The sequence below is a fragment of the Saimiri boliviensis genome, chromosome 12, assembly GCF_048565385.1.
Source record: "Saimiri boliviensis isolate mSaiBol1 chromosome 12, mSaiBol1.pri, whole genome shotgun sequence".
NCBI classification, from domain to species: Eukaryota; Metazoa; Chordata; class Mammalia; order Primates; family Cebidae; genus Saimiri; species Saimiri boliviensis.
Window position 1 is genome coordinate 74133599 of NC_133460.1, and position 19450 is coordinate 74153048.

General features: G+C 40.3%; 1 protein-coding gene and 1 long non-coding RNA gene across 2 annotated transcripts; one reads left to right on the forward strand and one right to left on the reverse strand.

Annotated features, from left to right (window-relative positions):
* Positions 1–1006: 1006 nt before the first annotated feature.
* Positions 1007–7263, reverse strand: LOC141580622 (uncharacterized). Its single transcript, XR_012512882.1, has 2 exons — positions 5926–7263; positions 1007–5772 (listed from the first exon to the last, which is right to left on the reverse strand). It is a non-coding gene; the product is annotated as an uncharacterized LOC141580622 (long non-coding RNA).
* Positions 7264–7430: 167 nt separating this feature from the next.
* Positions 7431–15071, forward strand: IFIT2 (interferon induced protein with tetratricopeptide repeats 2). The gene is made up of 2 exons (XM_003922419.4): positions 7431–7539; positions 11362–15071. Exons 1-2 carry the CDS (start codon positions 7526–7528, stop codon positions 12779–12781), a joined length of 1434 nt encoding a protein of 477 aa, XP_003922468.2. The 5' UTR covers positions 7431–7525; the 3' UTR covers positions 12782–15071.
* Positions 15072–19450: the final 4379 nt, after the last annotated feature.

Below are 19450 nucleotides of genomic sequence, written 5' to 3' on the forward strand. Positions count from 1 at the left end.
TTATTACCATCTCTTCCTGATAGAATATAAGCTCCATGAGGACAGAGATCTTGATGTACTGATGTATCTTAGTGCCAAGAATGGTGCCTAGCACATAGCAGAGTCTCAGTAAGTATTGACTTGATGAATGAATGGTTAATGAATGAATGAAACAAATACTCCTAGTGTTCTAACAGGAGCAAGAGAAGGTTGAAGTCATCCTTTTATATGAAACTCAGTCCCTCAATAATGGCATTAATCTATCCATGAGGGAAATGCTCCCATGACCCAAATACCTCCCATTAGGTCCCACCTCCCAACCCTGCCAATTGGGGATTAAGTTTCCAACACATGACCTTTGGGAGACATATTCAAACCACATCAAGAAGAAATGATGTTTAATTATTTTTTTGAAAAAAGAATAAGCATAGGGAGCTGGCCAAGTGCTGTGGCTCATGCTGGTAATCTCAGCACTTTGGGAGGCTGAGGCAGGAAGATTAGCTGAGCCCAGAAGTTTGAGACCAGACTGGGGAACATAGTAAGACCCTATGTCTACAAGAAATAAAAAATTAGCTGGGTGTAGTGGCACTCACCTGTGAGCCCAGCTACTCAGCAAACTGAGGTAGGAAGATCACTTGAGCCCAGAAGGGAGGTCAAGGCTACAGTGAGTTCTGATTGTGCCACTGCACTCCAGCCTGGGTGACAGAGCAAGACTCTATCTCAAAAGAAAAAAAGAAAGAAAAGGAAAGAAAGGAAAAAAACAACAGGGAGCTATTTTATTAACTATATCAATATTTTTGAAGTTCATTTGGAAGATCATTTTAAACATGTCTATTTGTGAATGTGTAAAGAAAAGAATTTGTATAGTGGAAAACATATTGTTTCTAAATTATAGTCTATTATGGTGATCAAGAGAACCTACTAAGTTACCTACGTATTCCTCTAACAAGTGTGAATACCGTTGAACTAGTGACCAGCTCTTCTAGGTGGACAAAACTTCCGTTAAACATAGACTCAAAACAAAAAAGAGAGTCAATTTTTTTTTTAATCTCAAGGAAAAAGCATAGTTTCATATTATAGAAGTAAGAGTATTTTCGCATACATTCAATATGTTATTTAGTTTTCAGACTTTAGCACACATTATAATTATCTAGAAGGCTTATCAACACCTAGATTTCTGAGTCCCACACTAGAAGTTCCGATTCAATCAGTCTAGAATGGGGCCTAAGAATTTGCACTTCTAACAAGTTTCCAGGTGATGTTGATATTGCTGGTGGCAGGTCACAATATGAGAATTACTGCATTATACCGCTTGTAGTTGATGTGACCCATCTCAGGAACAGGAAGCAAATCTATATTCTGTATAAATGAAACCTATCATTCTAGGAAATATGAACAGGGCTTATACATATTTGTAGCAACCAAGGTAATCAGAACTCTTTTTAAATAAGTTTTATTTTCTCAAAATAGAAATAACACCAGGAAAAAGTTGGTTTTCCCTTTCAGTTTCTATTTTGCAATCACATTGCCTGCATAGTCTCACACTAACCCAGCCACTACGTCAGCTGCTGCACCCCTGCTGTAGTAATATTATACACAGGCACTGGCCATACAAATTTCTGAAGTGTAAGTCAGTATCTCAACTCATTTCAAAGCACAGTGACCATTGGTAAAACCTTTCTCCATGCTTCTTCCCAGCCAGTACCTTTATTCATCAGATTTTAAAATTTCTATCCAATAGTTTTCCTGAATACTGAGTCCAAAAAATAAATCAAACCAAACCCACAGCATTTCCACTTTCCTATTTCAGCATTTCTTAAAAACCTAACATATATTTCTAGAAATACCTAACAGAACTTGTAGAGGCCAGATGCTGTGGCCCATGTCTGTAATCCCAGCACTTTGGGAGGCCAAGTTGAACAGATCATTTAAGGCCAGGAGTTCAAGACCAGCCTGGCCAACAGGGCAATACCCCATCTCTACTGATAATACAAAAATTAGTCAGGTGTGGTAGCTGTCGTCCTAGCTACTTGGAAGGCTGAGACACAAGAACTGCTTGAACCTGATAGGCAGAGGTTGCAGTGAGCCAACATCTCACCACTGTACTCCAGCTAGGCAACAGAGTAAGACTGTCTCAACAAAAAAAAAGAAAGAAAGAAAAAAAAAGAAATAAAGAAACAAAGAAGGAAAAGAAAAAAAAAAAAGAACTTGTAAATAGAAAAGAAACTTGAAACTCTTGAGTAAGACCACAAAAGTAAGGGTTTTCAACTGGGACAGGCTTATCTGTGCATCCTAATCAAAGGGTGGAGACTTTTTAGAAAGGACAGTTTCTGCTTCCACCCTGTCCTAGGCAGAAAAAAAATTATGATAAATAACTTTTCCCAAGACTGAATAACTTAACAACCTCAGTTTTGCTGAAGAATATGTTCTATCTGTGCTTCGTGTAATTTCCTGACCTCAATCTTTGAATTACTATTATTTTCACTTAGGTCTATATACTTTATTATTCCCTTTGTGACTAAGGCTATAAATAAGGAAAAATCAAGGAAATTACAATTCTATCATTACAAAACACTATGGCTGTGTATTGCAATTTGGGGATGCCAAATACCAGAGCAACAAGAAGGGATTTAAAATATGGTGGGGATTCTGGTCCAAGATAGCTGACCAGAGACAACAGACACCCACCCTCTTTAGAAAGAAGAACCAAAATGATGAATAGATAATCATACCTCAAACAGAACATCTAAAGAGAACACTAGAATTCAACAAAGAAGTCACAGGAAACACCCGAGGCACAGAAGAATGAACCAAGTGGCCAGCTTGGCTGAGATTGGCCAGGAGACCAGAGGGGTGTGGCATTTCAGGGAAAGGGCAAATGAGAGAACTTGAGCAGTCTACATCCCTCCTGTAAACTGCTGCATCACAGCCACTGCCAACATCATTGTGCACCCATCAGAACCCAAGGGGTTGTCTCACCATTGCTACTGCCATTGCCTACATCACATCAGCTGCCCAGGGACCTGAGACCCCACTCACCCAACTGGCCCACTACTGTCACTACCAGCAATTGAGCAAGCTATCTGGGCGCCCAGGAATTAGCCTACCTGGTCCCACTAACACCAGTGACAGTGTATGTCATTCTGGGGCCCAAGATCAGACACCCTCAACTCACTGCTGCCACCACTGGAACCTGAAGACTGGTCCACAAGGCAACCCTGTCCCCAGTAAAATGTCATGATAGCCTCCACTAATAATCCACCCCCCAAACCATCAAGAAAATCACAGATATCACCGATCACAGACAAAGAAACTGTACAGAGACTACACTACCATAAACATTCAGAATCAAAGCTAAAGTGCCTAACCCAACCAATATTGCTTGTGTATCTTCAGGAAAAATCTTCCCCTAAAAAAGCAAATTCAAAAAACTGAAAGAAGTAACTATTATACCAGATGCTCAGATATAAGTGAAAGGACACAGGAATCATGTAAAAGCAAGGAAATAGGATACCTTCAAAGGAATAAAATTCCCCACCAACAGATCTCAATTAAAAAGAAATCCAGGAAAAACAATTCAAAATTATGATATTAAGCACTATGGCTCACACCTGTAATCCCAGCACTTTGGAAGGCCAAGGTGGGTGGATCACCTGAGGTCAGGAGTTCTAGACCATCCTGGCCAGCACTGTGAAACCCCGTCTCTACTGAAAATACAAAAATTAGCCAGGCATGGTGGCACATGCCTGTAATCCCAGCTTGGGAGGCTAAGGAAGGAGAATTGCTTGAATTCAGAAGGCAGAGGTTGCAGTGAGCAGAGATCACACCACTGCACTCCAGCCTGGGCAACAGAGTAAGACTCCCTCTCAAAAAAAAAATTATGATACTAAACAAGCTCAGCAAGATATAAGAGAATTCCAAATCCAATACAATTCAAACTATACACAGAAACCAGAGAAACAATTCAGGATATGAATGAGAAATTTGCCAAAGGAATAGATATCATAAAAATAACCAAACTGAAATCTAGAACTGAAGAATTCCTTGAATGAAATATAAAATATACAAAAAACTTACAATAGACTAGACCAAGCAGAAGAGAGAACATCAGAACTTGAAGACAGGTCTTTTGAAATAACCCAATAAGACAAAAATAAAGAAAAAAAGAATTTTAAAGTATGAATGATGTCTTCATGATCTATGGGATACCCAAGGTGATCAAATACATGAATTATCAGTATCCCTAAAGGCAAAGAGAAACGGAAAGGATTTGAAAACCTATGTAATGAAATAATAGATGAGAACGTCCCAAGTCTAATAAGAGATTTAGACCTACAGATACAGGAAGTTCAGCAATCCCCAATCAGATACAACACAAAAAGGTCTTCTCCATGGCACATTATACTCAAACTATCTAAAGTCAGTGACAAAACGAAAATTTAAAAAACAGCAAGAGAAGAGCATCTCATCATCTATAAAGGAGCTCTGGTATATGTGACTAACAGGTATATGAACAAATACTCAACATACTCAATCCCAAGGAAATCCAAACAAAAATCACAATGAGATATCATCTCACCCCAGTTAGTATGGCTATTACTAAAAAACAACAACAACAACAACAACAAATGTTGGCAAGGATGTAGGGAAAAGGGAACTCTTATACACTGTTGGTAGGAATGTAAATTAGTACAATCATTATGGAAAACAGTATGGAAAGCTCTCAAAAAACTAAAAATAGAATTTTCATAAGACCCAGCAATCATACTATTGGGTATCTATCCAGAGGAAAATAAATCAGTAAATCAAAGGGATACTTGCACTCACATATTCATCATAGCACTATTCATAATAGCAAAAACATGAAATCAACCCATTAGTGAACAAATGCATAAAGCAAATATTATATATACACACAACGGAATGTTAGTCAGTCATTAACGAGGAATGAAATCATTTAATTTGCAGCAATGCAGTTGGAACTGAAGACCATTACGCTAAGTGCAATAAGCCAGGCACAGAATGATAAATACTGCATGTTCTCACTCAAATATGGGAGCTAAAAAACTTCATCTCATGGACATTGAAATAGAACAATCGATACCAGAGACTGAAAAGGGGGGTGGCGGGAAGATGAGAGTTTGGTTATGGGTACAAACATTAAATAGAGAAAAAAAAAGTTCTAATGTTTGATAGCAGACTAGGGTGACTATACTTAGCAACAATATTACTCATATTTTAAAGTAACTAGAAGAGAGGACTTGAAATGATACCAACACATATAAATGATAAACAGTGAAGGTGTGTATACCCCAATTACCATGACTTCATCATTAAACATTCTTTGCATATGACAAACACTCACATGCAACCCATAAATATGGAAATTATTATACATCAATAAAAAGGGGGAAAATATTGTGGGGCTTGGGGAAGCCAAGAACATAAAGAGATGTTAGGAATTGTTTGGCTTAGGTCAGTAATCAAATGGATTGTTGAATATCAGAGGAGATAAAGTTCTGGAAAAAGCAAACATCGAAAGTTTCCCCTGGCCAGGCGTGGTGGCTCACGTCTGTAATCCCTGCACTTTGGGAGGCCAAGGCGGGCAGATCACCTGAAGTCAGGAGTTCAAGGCCAGCCTGGCCTACAGGCAGGAACCCTGTCTCTAACAAAAATACAAAAATTAGCTGGGTGTGGTGGTGGGTACCTGTAAGCACAGCTGAGGAAAGAGAATCGCTTGAACCCAGGAGGTGGAGGTTGCCATAAGCCAGGATCCTGCCACTGCACTCCAGCCTGAGAAGAAGAAAGTTTCCCCTCTGATTGCTTTGGTTAATGATTTTAGTTAACAATTATAACAGAAACTAACATTTACTTATTACTGCCAGACATTATTCTAAGGACATCTCACGTATTCTCCCATTTCATCCTCCCAACACCACAACGAACCTGTAGCAGTATAATTCCCAATTCACAAAACCGAAGCAGAGACAGTCAATAATTTTCCCCAGAGTTTCATAGCATAAAAGTGGAGGCTGATTTCAAATCCAGGCAGACAGACATTACCGCCCATGTTTTTTTTTTTTTTTTTTTTTTTTTTTTTTTTTTTTTTTTTTTTTTTAGGAGTCTATTGGTTATGATTCTTTTATTCAATCAGTAATTTATTAGTTTATGGCTTTATCATCTTTCCTCTCATTTTCCTTGTTCTCTCCTCTCCTTCGATCTTTCTTCCCACCAACTTCAAAACAGTGTCAAGGGTACTCCCTGATATGGTGCCGTATCTTTTGACCAAAGCGTCTCTGTTCCATATTGAGTTTCATCATATAAAAATTTAACTTCTGTGGCCCCAGCATCTTCTGCATTCTGAATTAATTCCTTAAGAATCTGTCCTCCTTCTGGGTATCTTCTCAAAATGTCCTTGAGAAAATCAACAAGTGGTGGAGTTGTCTGACCAAATCGACCTCCCCCTTTTAAGCCTTTTGATTGAAGGTTTACAAAAAGATGACAATTTTTAGAAGTCAGATCTCCAATCTTGATCCAGTCAGATAGCTCGCGGCCGCCGTGCCACAGCCGCTGCTGCGGCACCGGGAAGCCGGTCTCGGCGCAGATGCGCTCCTTCACGTCGCGCGCGGTCCAGGACGCCGGCGCCGCCACGGTCCTGCAGCCCCCGCAGCCGGAGAGCACCGGTCACCCGGACCCACCTCTCCCCCATCGCGGCGCCCCAGCCGCGGCTTGCGCCCGCCCCGGACGCAGGCGCCTGCTTACGGCCGGCGCCGCCGCGCCCACAGGCCCCTCGCGGGCCGAAAGGACGGGAGCCGCATGGCGCAGCCCGGGACGCAGCAGCCCGCGCTCAGGGGAAACGCGAGAGGAAGCCGCGGCGGCGGAGGAGCGGGCGGGGGTCGGGGCGGCGCGCTCACGGCCCACTCGGGGCCCTGCAGGCGCCGCCCGCGGGCACGCGCCCACCCGCCGGCACCGTTAGCTGAGGACCGCCGCCCATGTTTTTAATCATCTATTTATTTATTCAGCAGCTACTTTTGGAATGCTTGCCATACCATGCAACATGCAGGTAGTTTGGCAGGGACTGGAGATGCAGCAATGATTCGGACTAAAGTTCCCTGTCCTGTCGAGGCTAGATAACTGCTCCTTACAGTGGCCTGCGAATTACACTGGTATAAGGCAGAGCAAAGATGGGTTAACATGGTAATCACAAGGCAGGGTGCTTTGTGAATGTGTCCTTCTCCCAGTTGTGCTCCCTTGATGTCGTAAGAGGAAGTTCCACAAAGAGGAAGTTCTTCTAACTCACTACTACCCAGCTGGGCTTGGCTCTTAAGATTCCTTTCCTGGTAAACAGTCCTGCCAATTGCACTTTCTAGTTTCACTTTCCCATTTGTAACGTCAGCTGAAAGGAAACAAAGAGTAACAAAAAAAAAAGGGGGGGGGGGGCGCTTATATATACAGGTCTCTTTAGCATTCATTGCGGGCAAAAGAGGAAGATTTCTGAAGAGTGCAGCAGCCTGAACGGCAGCCCTGCTCAACAGCTGAGAATTGCATGGCAACCATGAGGTAAAGATTTTCCCTTCCTATCGGATTGTTTAGTCTCGTCCACTGCAAATCCTGAGTAGCTGTGCTACCAACGAGGGCCAGCTCCTTTTTAGTGTTTGTTTACAGCCTTACTACGCCTTTACCTTTGTCTGTTGTAAATCTGTCTTACTAATGCTGGTGTGTCCCCTCCTAAACGATTCTGCTTCACACTGGCAGGCTTCCCAAATTCATCTCTAGAACTGCTCGCCTGGGTAGCTGAGTTGTGAACAGAAAAAGAAGGCAGCAGAGAGGGAATGTTTCATCAGCCTGGTGTGTCAATTGAAGATGGGTCTGAGGGAAATGCTCTTGTGCACTGTCCCTCTCTTATTTCATATTTGAAAGGATTAAGTTGGGGACTGGTAACAAAATTATTTAACAAAAGGGTCTTTTTCAGCAGATACTGTTAAAGATATACATAGAATAGCAAACCCCACTTCCGCTAAGGGGAATTTACATTTAATGTAGTCTTTCATCTCAGATTTGCACAAGGGCTGGTAAAACTAATTATTTTCACCCCAAAATGCTAGTGATTGGCTAGAGTCCTCCTGAGTATGAATTAGAGATGGAGTGCTTGGAGAAAATAGTTTTCACCTCTAACATTCCCTTCTATTACCAAAACATGAGACTGCCCTGGAGAGGAAGTATTAGCTCATTGAGTAGGTAGGAACTGTTTTCTCCAGTTTGAGGGTAGGGTGGCCAGAGGTGTTTGCCTAACCCTCATCCTGGGAGATATGGGATCCTGTGTTACCAACCCCAGTGCTCACTTCCTGTGAGATACCTTGCCCTTCTTCTTTGAGGTTCCTGATCTTTCTTTTTGAAATGATATTTCCTGCTAGTCTAAATGTCTGCCTGACTTAAAAAAAAAAAAAAAAATTGAGATATTTACAGATTTCTTTTTCTGTAGTAGCCTAGAATCTATAGAACCCTTTTCTTATTTCTTAGAATTTTAGTATGGTCTTATCTTAGAATTTTTCCCTTTGTGATACAGACCCATCAGTCCTTCTTGCCTTCCTCAATTCTTTTTCTATCATGACTTTCACTGGGCATTGCCCTTGTAGTCTAAGACAGTGGTTCTCAAAATTGAGCATGCATAAAAATTGCCTGGACAACTAATTAAGGACAGAGTCCTAGGGTCAGCTCCCCAGAGATTCTCATTAAGAGGGTCTGGGTTGGAGTCTGAGGATGTGTGTTTCTAAAAGACTCCTCAGTGATTCTGAGACTGCTTTAAGAAACTGTAGTGGTAACATTAATTTTGAGCTTGGCTGATAATGTTACTGTGGCTTTTATCCAGATATGAGGCAAAGGAAGAAATTGTTATTGTTGTATATATGACTAGAACTTCTGTAGTTCTATAGAATCAGAAGAATAAGTCCTCACAAGCCAGAGCCCAGAAAGCAAGTGTCTGGGACCAGCTTCTCTGACTTAACAGTACAAATAAAAACCCAAGATCAAGCAGTGAAGTGGCATGACTTTTAAATGGCTGCTCAAAGGGATTTTACCTAAGTATGTATATTAAATGTCTCTATCCTGCAAATGCACAATTGACTATATGTTTTATATAGTGGAGATAATCTCAACTCTATTTATTTTCTTTGTTTCTTTTGCAAACGGAGCTAAGGAGTTCATGTGTTAAGGGAATCTTCCCATAACCTCACTAAGAATAAAAATAGATCTGTTTGGACACGAGCTTTTCAAGGGGAATGCTGCTGCCATTAGGATGCCAGATACCAAGCCAAGCACCCTCTCCTGGGCTTCTGCCCCTGGGGTTAGTTGCATCAAGAGACTTAAATAACCCGGCTCTTTGCTAAAACCTGTTTGGAGCTTTGAATGGAAGGTGGGTCCTTCCTATAAACTGCTGCCTATTTTCCCTCCTATTTTTGTCATTTTCTTTTTTTCTGCTTGGGATAGTTAAGTTTCCATTTGTTTCAAGAAATAGAGATGAGCAGGAATGATTTAAATTTCCTAAAGTGCCTAATAGGACCATGGATAGGACTGTAGTGACCCCAGAATGATCAGAACAGGACACTGGGGAGCTTGGAGGGCTCAAACCCTGTGTTTTTTCCATGTGCATCCAAGTCACACTCTCTTCTGCATTCATTACAGAATATGATGAGTCCTACAGAATATGGCCCCCCTCAGACCCCAAGCATGTGCAGCATACCTCCTGACACCTGAAGACACTCCAGCTTTCTTGCTACCTCTCAGTTTCATTTCCAACTTCTACTGAAGTTTGGGTGCTCGGCCCTGTTCCCAATCAAAATGGAGGTGGGAAGGAGTGATATAAAAAGTGGGAGAGAGAAGGGCAGTTAGAAAGAGGGAGCACATAATCTTCTATCTAGACATATATCTCAAAAGTGATCCTGCCACATTACATGACATTCCAGATATCTATTGGTTGTGTAAGAAACCATACTATTTAGAAATATAACTCCTGATAGGAAGATTGATTTACAGATGCCAAAAAAAAAAAATTTAAGTGAGAAAAAGCAACATTATAGAGACTCCAATACACAGACAGTGTTGAAAAATAATGAGTAGCATGGAATGCTACTCATCTCCAAAGTAATTTGAAGTACAGGCTTTTGCCCATTTGTCTGTTTGCTGGGTTTTTTTTTCAGTTGTTCTTTTTTTTGGCTTGATTGGTTTTGGTTTATTTATTTATTTTGAGGACCAACACTGAATGGAATGGAAAATCTTTCCAGGAGAGTTGTAAGGGTACCATATAGAAAAAAGAGCTCTTTCAATAAGAAAAGGAGCTAGTGGCCTTATGAAGCCTTCCCTGTAGCCACACTTCTTGCCCCTTTTTATTAAAGCAAAACCCAGAAGAGAAAAATAAAATTTCATAAAAAATTAAAACAAGTACAAAATTATTAATAGAGAAACTCAATGAGATGTGTTAAGAACAGAAATCACCAGTCTAAGAAGTGGAGGTATGGGGGCGGAAAATAGAAAAAATATATATATATTTCATTCCAAAATAAATGTTTAAGACATTGCTAATGTAAACAATAATTGAAATTAAATGGGAGAATAATACAAAAGCAGAGAAAATGAGTAAAAATTAAGAATGGTTGAAAATAAGATTCAAATGCTTAAAATGGAAAAATTCAACAGAAAAAATGAGAATGTAGCATGTTAAAGTAAAAAAACAATACAAAATAAAACAAATCTGATAAAAGCTCAGAAAGTTGGAATAGACAAAATAAATGAAGTATATATTAAAAGCTGAAATAGAAAGAAAATTAAAAGTGATAAAGATTTCTGTAAAGGCAAATAAAGGAGACCTAAGTAATTAAGAATATCAAAGATAAAATGAAGCTGCATTTCAGAGGGATGAGAAATTAAAATCAGCATGGCAAAACACCAAAAGAATAAAAAATTATAAAGCTAAAATTTTCAAAGTACAAAAGTAAAGCTAGGGAAAAATGAAGAACAAACAAAAAACAATAAAAAAGACTTGCTTCTTTAAAACTGCATAAATAAAATCAAGTCTCCACAGAGGCCCTCAAGAGCAGAGGGCAGAGCTATTTAACAAAAACTGCCTTATTCATGAAAACCTACCCACAGACTAAGAGAACAACCCACTGCCCTCACCCTAATTCTTCTGCTGCCCACAGTCCCTAAACTCCTGCTGCCACATGCAGGAATTAACAATAAGCCAAACATGTTATGGAAAGAAACGAAGGAGAGTTTCTTTTATTCATGTTAGCCTTTAGGAGGAGGAGAATTTTATTTGCCATGCTCCCATTTCTTGACATATAAATCTATGTCTCATAGTGTCCAACTTTCTGTTTTTCCCTACAGTGAGAACACAAAGAATTCCCTGGAGAGCAGCCTGCAGCATCTAAAATGCCATTTCACCTGGAACTTGATGGAGGGAGAAAATTCCTTGGATGATTTTGAAGACAAAGTATTTTACCGGACTGAGTTTCAGAATCGTGAATTCAGAGCCACAATGTGCAACCTATTGGCCTATCTAAAGCACCTCAAAGGCCAAAACGGGGAAGCCCTGGAATGCTTACAGCAAGCTGAAGAGTTAATCCAGCAAGAGCATGCTGACCAAGCAGAAATCAGAAGTCTGGTCACCTGGGGAAACTATGCCTGGGTCTACTATCACATGGGCCGACTCTCAGATGCTCAGATTTATGTAGATAAGGTGAAACATGTCTGTGAGAAGTTTTCCAGTCCCTATAGAATTGAGAGTCCAGAGCTTGACTGTGAGGAAGGGTGGACACGGTTAAAGTGTGGAGGAAATCAAAATGAAAGAGCAAAGGTGTGCTTTGAGAAGGCTCTGGAAAAGAACCCAAAGAACCCAGAATTCACCTCTGGACTGGCAATAGCAAGCTACCGTCTGGACAACTGGCCACCATCTCAGAATGCCATTGACCCTCTGAGGCAAGCCATTAGGCTGAATCCTGACAACCAGTATCTTAAAGTCCTCCTGGCTCTAAAGCTTCATAAGATGTGTAAAGAAGGGGAAGAGGAAGGTGAAGGAGAGAAGTTAGTTGAAGAAGCCTTGGACAAAGCCCCAGATGTAACAGATGTACTTCGCAGTGCAGCAAAGTTTTATCGAAGAAAAGATGAGCCAGACAAAGCTATTGAACTGCTTAAAAAGGCTTTACAATACATGCCAAACAATGCTTACCTGCATTGCCAAATTGGGTGCTGCTATAGGGCAAAAGTCCTCCAAGTAATGAATCTAAGAGAGAATGGAATGTATGGGAAAAGAAAGTTACTGGAACTAATAGCACACGCTGTGGCTCATCTGAAGAAAGCTGATGAAGCCAATGATAACCTCTTCCGTGTCTGTTCCTTTCTGGCCAGTCTTCATGCTCTAGCAGATCAGTATGAAGAAGCAGAGTATTACTTCCAAAAGGAATTCAGTAAAGAACTTACTCCTGCAGCGAAACAACTGCTCCATCTGCGGTATGGCAACTTTCAGCTGTATCAAATGAAGTGTGAAGACAAGGCCATCCACCACTTTATAGAGGGCGTAAAAATAAACCAGAAATCAAGGGAGAAAGAAAAGATGGAAAACAAGCTGCAAAAAATTGCCAAAATGAGACTTTCTAAAAATGAAGCAGATTCTGAGGCTTTGAATATCTTAGCATTCCTTCAGGAGCTGAATGAAGAAATGCAACAAGCAGATGAAGACTCTGAGAGGGGTTTGGAAACTGGAAGCCTCATCCCTTCAGCATCAAGCTGGGATGGGACTGAAGAATAGAGATGTGGTGCCCATTAGGCTACTGCTGAAAGGGAGCTGAAACTCCTCCACCAAGTTGGTATTCAAAATATGTAAGGACTGGTATGGCCAAAGATTGGACTAAGACACTGGCCATACCACTGGATTGATGCCTGAATTGCTGGGTCTTGGGAAAGCTCAAGGAGTTATGGGAGAAGGACCAGATTGGGAGGTAGGTCCAGGGGTTTGGTGATAGAGTTATTTCTCAATTGACTTCTTGAGTGCAGCTTGAACTGTAACATTTGCTTAGTCACCTTTAGTGGAGTAATCCACTGGGCTTGTTTCTATGTTTATATAAAGCAGCCAAATCCCTCACATGTAATATTGAAGTCCATCTTTCAGTGTTGTTCCATACTTGGAGTCATTCTGGATCCCAAAGAGGTTAGTCCTAATGTGCTGAGTTCATCCAAAAGCTGGGGCACCAAAGTCTAAATAGGGCTCGGTATCCCCGCTTCTCACCTCTGCCTCCATCCTCCTCCTTCCAAGCCTATCATCAATCTTGAGTATTCTACAGTATGTGAATTCAGGTGCCTGATTAATTGAGGTTGCAACATTGTTTGAGAAGAGAACGGAGAACAGGAAGAGACAGCCAGAAGCAACGGGTATGAAAAGCAATGTGTACAAGACTTTCAGCAGGTATAGAGAGAGTTCACCTCCACTCTGCCCTCCTCATAGTCATAATGTAGCATGTAAAGAATGAAAAGGGATTCTGTATAATACACTAGAAACCCACATTCTGTATTTCTTTAAAAACCTGTGTGAAAAAATAAATGTTCCATCAACAGGGATAGGGAAAAAGGAAGCAAAAGAGAGAAAGAAAGGAATACTGGTTTATCTTTGTAGATTGTAATTAAAGGGAGAAATTTTTACTATTTTAGCCACTATTAAGAACATTTTTTTTTTTTTGGTAAAATGAAGATTGACTTTGTTCAAATGCTTCGATGAACTTGGTTTGAGATAATAGGAAAGCAACAAAATGGGGGAACCTGGTGACTAAGAGCCTAGTGCAAGGTCTTGTGAAATGCCATTGATAATAGATGATGGAGTTCCCCCCCCCCGCATTAGAAATGTTGTATATTAAGTGATATAAACACTTCTTTTAACTCTGAAAATCTTCAGAGAAATCAGAAAATTCACGGTATGCTTGAAACAATTGGGATTTTCTAGGTGGATACTGAATGGCCTAGACATCAAAGTTGGTGTGAACTAAAATAGTGTCAGCTGACCCAGCATGCAACCATCAGCCACGCTCTGGGTTGGAAATGTTTGCCTGTTAGAATTAATTTAAGTTTAAGTTTATATATATTAACATTATTTTATGGAGCAATTAAAACAATAAAAATTCAAGGTTTTTTAAAGTTAAAAATTCTAACAACTGTAACAATGGTTTTTGTGTTATTTTCTGTATTAAAAATCTTGTTGCATGCATTTGAGGTCATCAGTGTGCACAATTTATATTTCTGAAAAAGTCATACATTTTCATTTATATGTTAATAAATAAATATGATAAAACATAAAGCAGTGATCTGGTTCATCTGGAATTTTGCTGTACTTTAAATCTTTTAGACTCCGCTTTAAGATTCCAGGGCTTCGGATCACAGTTACCATCTCCCACCTGCTACCATTGACCTGCATAAACACAGACACTCTGCCTCCATCTTGACGGTGGGTGGGCTGCTGCCCCTTTCTTTGTTAAAGTTTGTGCTTTTGTCACATTTTCTCTATTCTGACCTCTATTATGAGAAATAAGTTTCACTGATTCCATTTTATGCCCCATCTTGAACACAGTCCAAACGTGTTAGAAAGTCTTCACTATTAACTAAAGAATAGGAAGAGACAGGAAGCCCTGAAGTCTCTGTTGCTTTTTAAGAGGCCTCTGGCGGAAAACACAAATCACACCAACTGCAAAGGTAAACTCATTTCATTGAATCAATACGGACAAGTGTACATTTCAAGGGAAGATTTAGCTCACCTTGCCTGAGTAAATTAATCTGGTGCCTGGGAAGGAACACCACACATGTTCTGAGTGGAAGGTTAAAATGGAGAGGTATGCTGACCTTGGGAGAGGACCATTGACCTGTGTGTGCTAAAGATGGATGTATGTAATCTTGTCCTTTTATGTCATACCGCCATCCCTTGCTGGAACAGGACCCTGAGTGGGAAAACACCAGGAAGGGTAGAAAAGGGAAACATAACATATTATACTTAATATGTATTTTAGGACTTAAAGTTAACAAGTGATTGGTAAACAATAAAGAAAAATATGTACATAGCTCCTATTTCCTGAAATATCACTATCCAGAAATAGTAAATGGAGTTACATTAATTCAGCTTGACTTGTAATTCCCTGCCTTTTAACCACATTTCCCAGGGCAGGACATTTGACTCCCTTCATATATTCAAGTACCGAACACAGCAAGCCCGTAGTAGATGTCTCCTACATGCTAATGAACACGTCTGTCAGAGTTATCTGATCACATCTGCTACTTGTGTAGCTTCAGCACTCATATCCATCAATGACCATTGCCCCTAAAACTGTCTTCAATACATTTCACATTCTCTGTATTTGATTTCCACCTTGAGAGTACTAATATCTCTGCCAACAATGTTTTCAAGTGTGTTAGTACCAGTGAAAGAGTAAGAAGAAGAATTCTTATCTCTGTTGGTTCCAAGTAGTTCTTACTTATTTCTCAGCCTCAGAGTCCTCAGTGGAAAAGATTCATCAACTTCTGCTTGTTTTTCTCCATAGAGCTCAGACACAGTCTCTGGGGATGGCCGACCTTGAGTCATGCTCCACTTTCACCTTCCTTCATACCCAATGTCAACTGACACATCCAACACAACTGGATCCAGTGCAACTGGAAGACGGGAAGTATTAGAATCCTGATTATAACCCAGATAGGCCTTGTGTTAGGGTCCCTACCATATGTGCAATCAGCCTTGGATGCCAACCTGAGTGCTGTAGTTTCCAACCTGATGCCCTATGTGCCCATTTCCTTGTTTCCTCCATTTGTCCCATCGCCGATTTTGGAAAAAAAGACTAACTTACACTCGTGTGTAAGAAATTTTCCCTATTATTAATAGTGCAGCTACCTCATTGCTGATTATCTACACCTTCTAGGGAGGCTCCAAAAAGGGAAACTGATTAAAATCCTTAGATGTACCTAGGTGTATGTACCTGTAAGAAAGACATTCTCAGCTCTATATGGGGCCTCCCTTCAGCTGCTTTACAAACAGACTTAAGACGAGAAGACACCAGAGGCAGGATTTGTTGGAAGCCTGTGGGCACGAATCCCAAACAGTTCTGCCTCTCCTCTGGTCCTCTGCAGGCTGCTATTGAAAAGGGAGCTACCAAACAGTTGAACAATACATATCAACCCCAGAGCCTTGGTTTATATCTCACTTGTTTTGGGAACATACTGAGTCAAAGTTTGTGTTATTTCTGAATTGAGTAAAATGTAAAAATATATAGTAAATTCTACCCTGAACTTGGAAATTCCTGAAACCCTTCTGGAGACCTGTAATTTGGCCCCAGTGTGTTTATACAGATAATTAAATATTTGAAAAGTCTTTCTGTTACCTTTCCAGCATCCTGGATATCCCAAGTAAATGAGCCTATTTATATTCTGCTTTTGATTTACAGATATCACGCAGCAGAGACACTGTGATATAAAAGCTGTAAACCACTGAGCACACATTTTCCTCCTTCTCATTTTTAAATTAAACTTACTAATTGGTCATTAAGTACTACATTTAAAAACCTAAACCTGGGCCAGGCATGGTGGCTCACACCTATAATCCCAGCACTTTGGGAGGACGAGGTGGGTGGATCAGGAGGTCAAGAGATCGAGACCATCCTGGTCAACATGGTAAAACCCCGTCTCTACTAAAAATACAAAAATTAGCTGGGCATGGTGGCGCATGCCTGTAATCGCAGCTACTCAGGAGGCTGAGGCAGGAGAATTGCTTGAACCCAAGAGGCAGAGGCTGCGGTGAGCCAAGATTGCGCCATTGCACTCCAGCCTGGGTAATGAGGGAAACTCTGTCTCAAAAAATAAAATAAAATAAAAAAACCTAAACCTGGCAGGGTGCAGTGGCTTATGCCTGTAATCCCAGCACTTTGGGAGGCCGAAGAGGGTGGATCACCTGAGGTCTGGAGTTCCAGACCAGCCTGCCCAGCCTGCCCAATATGGTAAAACCCCATCCAGACCAGCCTGCCCAGCCTGCCCAATATGGTGAAACCCCGTCTCTACAAAAAAAAAAAAAAAAAAAAAAATTAGCCAGGTGGGGTGGTGTGCACCTGTAATCCCAACTACTCGGGAGACTGAGGCTGAGGAATCACATGAAACCAGGAGGTGGTGGTTGCAGTGAGCCGAAATGGCGCCACTGCACTCCAGCCTGGGTGAGAGAGGGAGACCCTGTCTCAAAAACAAACAAAACTCAAATCTACTTTTACATTTTTTTAATTAGTGAAAAAGCCTACATACGTTGGGAGTTTTAAAACATATGTATAAAACTATGTAACGTATCTTCTAATTGTTGGTTAAGGAAAACTAGTGTTTAGTAGAATATTTTAAAATATGTAAACATTTTAAATAATGAGTAAGGCTTTTAGGTTATGGAAAAAAGTTCATTTGTCTTAGTGTTAAAAAGGAAATTATTATTTCCACCAGCAAGGTATGAGAAATATTGTTTCCAGCATCTTCACCAATACTGAATATTACCAGTCTTTAATTTTTGTCAATCACAGTTCAAAAAAAGGCATTGGCGCATAGATCACAGGTAAATGAAATGTTCAAGTATAGATTCTGTATGATGGAAATCCTCTCCACACCCACAATGCTAGTTTTCTCGCCTCTCTCTCTCTCCCCCCACCTCCTCTCTCTTCCTTTTTCTCTTCTCTTTTCTCACCTTTATCTTCCCTTTATGTCTTCTTCCTTCAAGTTTCTCTTTCTCAAGATGACTTTACATCTCTGTGCATGACGTGCAAAACATCCCTACCAGATTATCTATCTTTTCTCCTAATAATTCAATGAGGCCATGTGCAGTGGCTTATGCCTGTAATCCCCACATTTTGGGAGGCCAAGGTGAGGGGATTGCTTGAGCCCAGGAGTTTGAGACCAGTCTGGACAACATGGTGAAACCCTATCTCTACAAAAAATATAAAACTTAGCTGGGCTTGGTGACATGTACCTGTAGTCCCATCTTCTTGGGATGCTGAGGTAGGAGATCATGTGAGCCCAGGATGTGGGGTCTTCAGTGAGCCAACTGCACTGCAGCCTGGGCAACACAGTGAGATGAGACCCTGTCTCAAAAAATAAATAATAATAATTCAGCAAAGACTTTCTAGAATCACTCTCTTCTGATTAAAATTCCAAAGAAAAATCTGTTTGTCTCATTTCAAGTAACTATCCATTACCGATAGAATCCAGTTGACCAAGAGAATGAGACCATATGCCAGACAAAGCAGGGTCTTTGAGTGTAGGCTTTCTGCAGGAATGAGAGCAAATTTTCCAAGAAGGAGACATAGGAGCAGAGTGGAAATGACTGGCAGAGGACATGGCTTACATAACTAGAATACACTTACTTTCGCTTTCAATCACATGATCACACAATTTTGTGTGTAGTCCAGCACTCAGTCTTACATGTAGAATATCTAGAGTTCTAAGTAGACCAATATTTCTCAAACTTCAGTATGCAGTGCCTACTTTTATGCGCACAATCACTTGAGGATCTTGTAAAAATGTAGACTATGATTCAGTAGATCTGGATGGAGCCTGAGACCGTGTATTTCTCACAGCCTCTCAGGTCAAACCATGCCACTAGTCTGTGAACCACCCCTTGAAGAGCAGAGGTATAGACTGACCTGCAACCAGTTCAATGTAGTTCCATTTTTCAGTTTATCCTTTAGTCACAAATAAAGATCATATCAGCACATTTTCCTTCCTACAGTCTTCTCTCTCTTTCAGTAACTCATCTCTTGAGAGCTCAGACAAGAAAATCTGTATGACCTCAAAAATAAATACGGTTAATGTAAAATGGTGCAGCCACTTTAGAAAATAGCTAGGCAGTTCTTCAAATGGTTAAACAGTTACCATATGACCCAGCAATTCAATTCCTAGATACATACCTAAGAGAAGGAAAACACATGTTCACACAAAACTTGCACATGAATTTTCATAGCTGTATTCATAGCTGCATTATTCATGATAGCCAAAAAGTGGACCCATCAACTGATGAATTGATAATATTAAATATGGTATATCCACATAACAGAATATTCTTTGGAAAGAAAAATAATTGAAGTACTTACTGATACATGATACAACACAGATAAACCTTGAAAACATGTGAAGTGACAAAAGGAAGTTTAAAAATGTCACATATTGTATGATTCTGTTTACATGACATGTTCAAAGGAGGCAAACCTGTAGAGGTAAAAAAATAGATTAGCAGTTGCCTAACACTAGGGGAGGGGGGCAGGTGGATGGAAGATGACAGCTTGAGAACGTTCTATAATTGATTGTGGTGATGGTTGGATAACTGTGAATATAATGAAAGCTACCGAATTGTATACTTTAAATGGGTGAATTTTATGATATGTGAATTATATTTTATTATAGCCGTTAAAAAATGGGCACTCTTATTCCA